At 44.8% G+C, this 2,632-nt stretch overlaps 1 protein-coding gene across 1 annotated transcript; it reads right to left on the bottom strand.

Annotated features, from left to right (window-relative positions):
* Positions 1–1,290: 1,290 nt before the first annotated feature.
* On the bottom strand, positions 1,291–1,911 carry LOC119343546. Its single transcript, XM_037614452.1, has one exon. It carries the CDS (start codon positions 1,859–1,861, stop codon positions 1,427–1,429), a length of 435 nt encoding a protein of 144 aa, XP_037470349.1. The 5' UTR covers positions 1,862–1,911; the 3' UTR covers positions 1,291–1,426.
* Between the last annotated feature and the right edge of the window lie 721 nt (positions 1,912–2,632).

The following is a 2,632-nucleotide window of genomic DNA, read 5'->3' as shown; positions in this document are numbered from 1 at the left end:
GTGACGCGGTCAATACCGGTTTGATGAAGTGATCATGCAGCGATGCTGGTCTGACCGTTCCGTGTAATCCGTGGGGCGACGATGTTGGTGACGATTTATCCTTTGTGATGCCGAACTCTTGTTCGACTCGTCGAGATGATGATTCGAAGAGGTTGAGCTCGGCTCAACAAAGCGACGACGTGTCTAGAGCAGGTCGGTAGCCGTGGACCAACGTTGCCAGTTGCCACGCTGGTTTGACACAAATGTAATGGTGAAGATTAAGAGTTCGGCATCGTTAAGTCTTTCCTCAAAGGCACATACTTTCTGAAAGCTTGTATGAGATGGATTATGAGCTCTATAGGTGGTTTAGTATTTAATCCCCGCACATTTCGCACCATGACGCTTTTATTTGTTTTTATTCCGTCATCTCTCTGGTAGTTGAACCCGGTCCATTCTGAATTGTATGAAAAAAGCACGTACTGTGCCTTGTTCTTTTTTATTTTTCTATCTTCTTCGGCGGTGTTAGGGCATCTCCAACACCATCCTTCGTGGACACGGATATGGTAGTCGTCCATCTAATTGGATCCCCTAAATGTCCACTGAGGCCGCCCTCCTTCATTTCAAATGCATAGCAATATAAGCAAACTAAAGTACGATGTTCATAGGGCTCGAGCACAGCCAAAAAGAGATAAATGTTCATAGTTTTTACAAGTGCCAGATCACAAAGTTCCAAAAAAAGATAAATGTTCATAGTTTTTACATGTGCCAGATCACAAAAGTTCCAGCCGATAGACCATGCAAAAAACAACATTTTTACTCTCCCAGACTGGTTGTTCGTGCCTCCTGTTGAATATATGTAATATCACATGTACATTAGGGATGTTAAGATTTTTTTTAATTCTTTCCTAGCATATCTCCTGATCATATTGAAAAAAGTTTGATACACAACTAAAAATGTTTGTCATTTTGTAGCGGAAAAAAATGTTTCCTGCAATGCTTGTTCGCCCGTTATTAAAAAATGTACGTGGTTTGTTGTAAAAATGTTCACCGTGTATTATTTTACAAAATATAATCAATATAAAAAAGAAATAGGAAATAATTGAATAGAAAAAAAACAAGAAAATGGAATTGAAATGAGCTGGCAGAAACCCGAAAAGGAAAATAATTCTGAAATGAAAATAAAATCAGCGGCCCCATAGTTGGCCGGCACAAAGAGCTCCGCGGGGCGTGTATTTGTTCGCCGGGAATAGGTTTTGCCTTTGGTCTCGCAGTGCTGAATTATTCTCCTTGGTTCGGTCCACAGTACAGGTACAGTTGGAGACAGGAACCGGACACTTTTATTCATTCAGGCAAGGAACAATAAGGACAACTTACAAGCATCGCAAGGGTTTATATATATCTGGCACAAACAAACTTGTGCAACTACAAATAGCACAAGAATTACTACTCATTCTCCAAGGGCAAAAGCAGCTGCATCAAAGGTGTCGGAGAGACCAGTGCCGGTCTTGAAGGTGACCTTGCCAGGGGCCAGGCCCTCAACAACATACACCTCCACCACGCTGAGCCACAGAAACAGCTCCTTGGTCTTCACGCCGGTGATCTTCCTCAGCTTTCCCGGCTCGACGAAGGCCGTCACCTCGCCGGCGTACGACACGGTCTGCTTCACCTTCTTGAACGTGTGCTCCGTCTTCTTCCTCTGCACGAGCCACATGAAGCCGGCCGCGCGGTTGTACCCGAACTCCTCCATGTCCTCCAGGGGCAGCAGGCCCGTCGGGAGGCCCAGCTCCTCCAGCACCTCCACCGACTTCTTCTTGCACATGGCGTCGTCGCCGTGGAATACCTCCGCGCCGGCACGGTGGCTCTCGACGGCTTGGGATGCCATGTCAAGTGATGCTATATTTTCTGCAACGCGGGGCTGACGATCTTGTGAAATGGGAGAGCTAGCTAACCGTGAATGATGGAATGTGACATGCCATGCCAAGATATATATAGCTAGTAGATGCGAGAAAGCTTCAGTTGATCACCGTCTATCAGAGTAAGTATTTTCTGTGTGCCAGCTTTGAGAGCTACGGGTTGCTGATTTCTAGAGTAGGATGCCAATTCGTCTGGACCTACGTACTTTTTTGTCTTTTGATTGAATTCGTCAACGTATGTGAGCTTTACTGAGCGCGTAAGTGGTGAAGGACGAAGAGATATGGTGATACTCACACAGCCTTCTCTGACCAAGTCCGGAGAAGGGCTGCGACGGCATAGCACACCCCGCCAGCCGCTGAATTGAATGGGTATGCAATGTAGCACAATTGAAAATGCATACTGGATTCATCGCAGAAATTTTATTTTGGGACCGAGGGATTATCTCTCTATTTGGAACATCATTGCTGGCGCAATTATGTTGTTATTACTTTTATTTTTGCTACTACTAAAAGTCTTGCAGGCAACAATAAACTGCCATGTTTGTCGTTAATTATGTATCAGCAATCCTCCTTTCCAAATTGGCTCAAATACCCGTCTAAGAGCTGACTGCAATGAACATCACTTTTGCTATACATGTAACTTGTCAGATCTTTACCCTCAAAAAACTTGTCAGATCTTTAAATCAAAATATGTAAGTGGCAACCGTGCTGCCACACGCATCACCCTCCCGATCTCCTTG

Source organism: Triticum dicoccoides, unplaced genomic scaffold, assembly GCF_002162155.2.
Source record: "Triticum dicoccoides isolate Atlit2015 ecotype Zavitan unplaced genomic scaffold, WEW_v2.0 scaffold132289, whole genome shotgun sequence".
Lineage (NCBI taxonomy): Eukaryota > Viridiplantae > Streptophyta > Magnoliopsida > Poales > Poaceae > Triticum > Triticum dicoccoides.
Note: the sequence above shows the minus strand (reverse complement) of the source record. Positions and strands in the feature narration are given on the sequence as shown.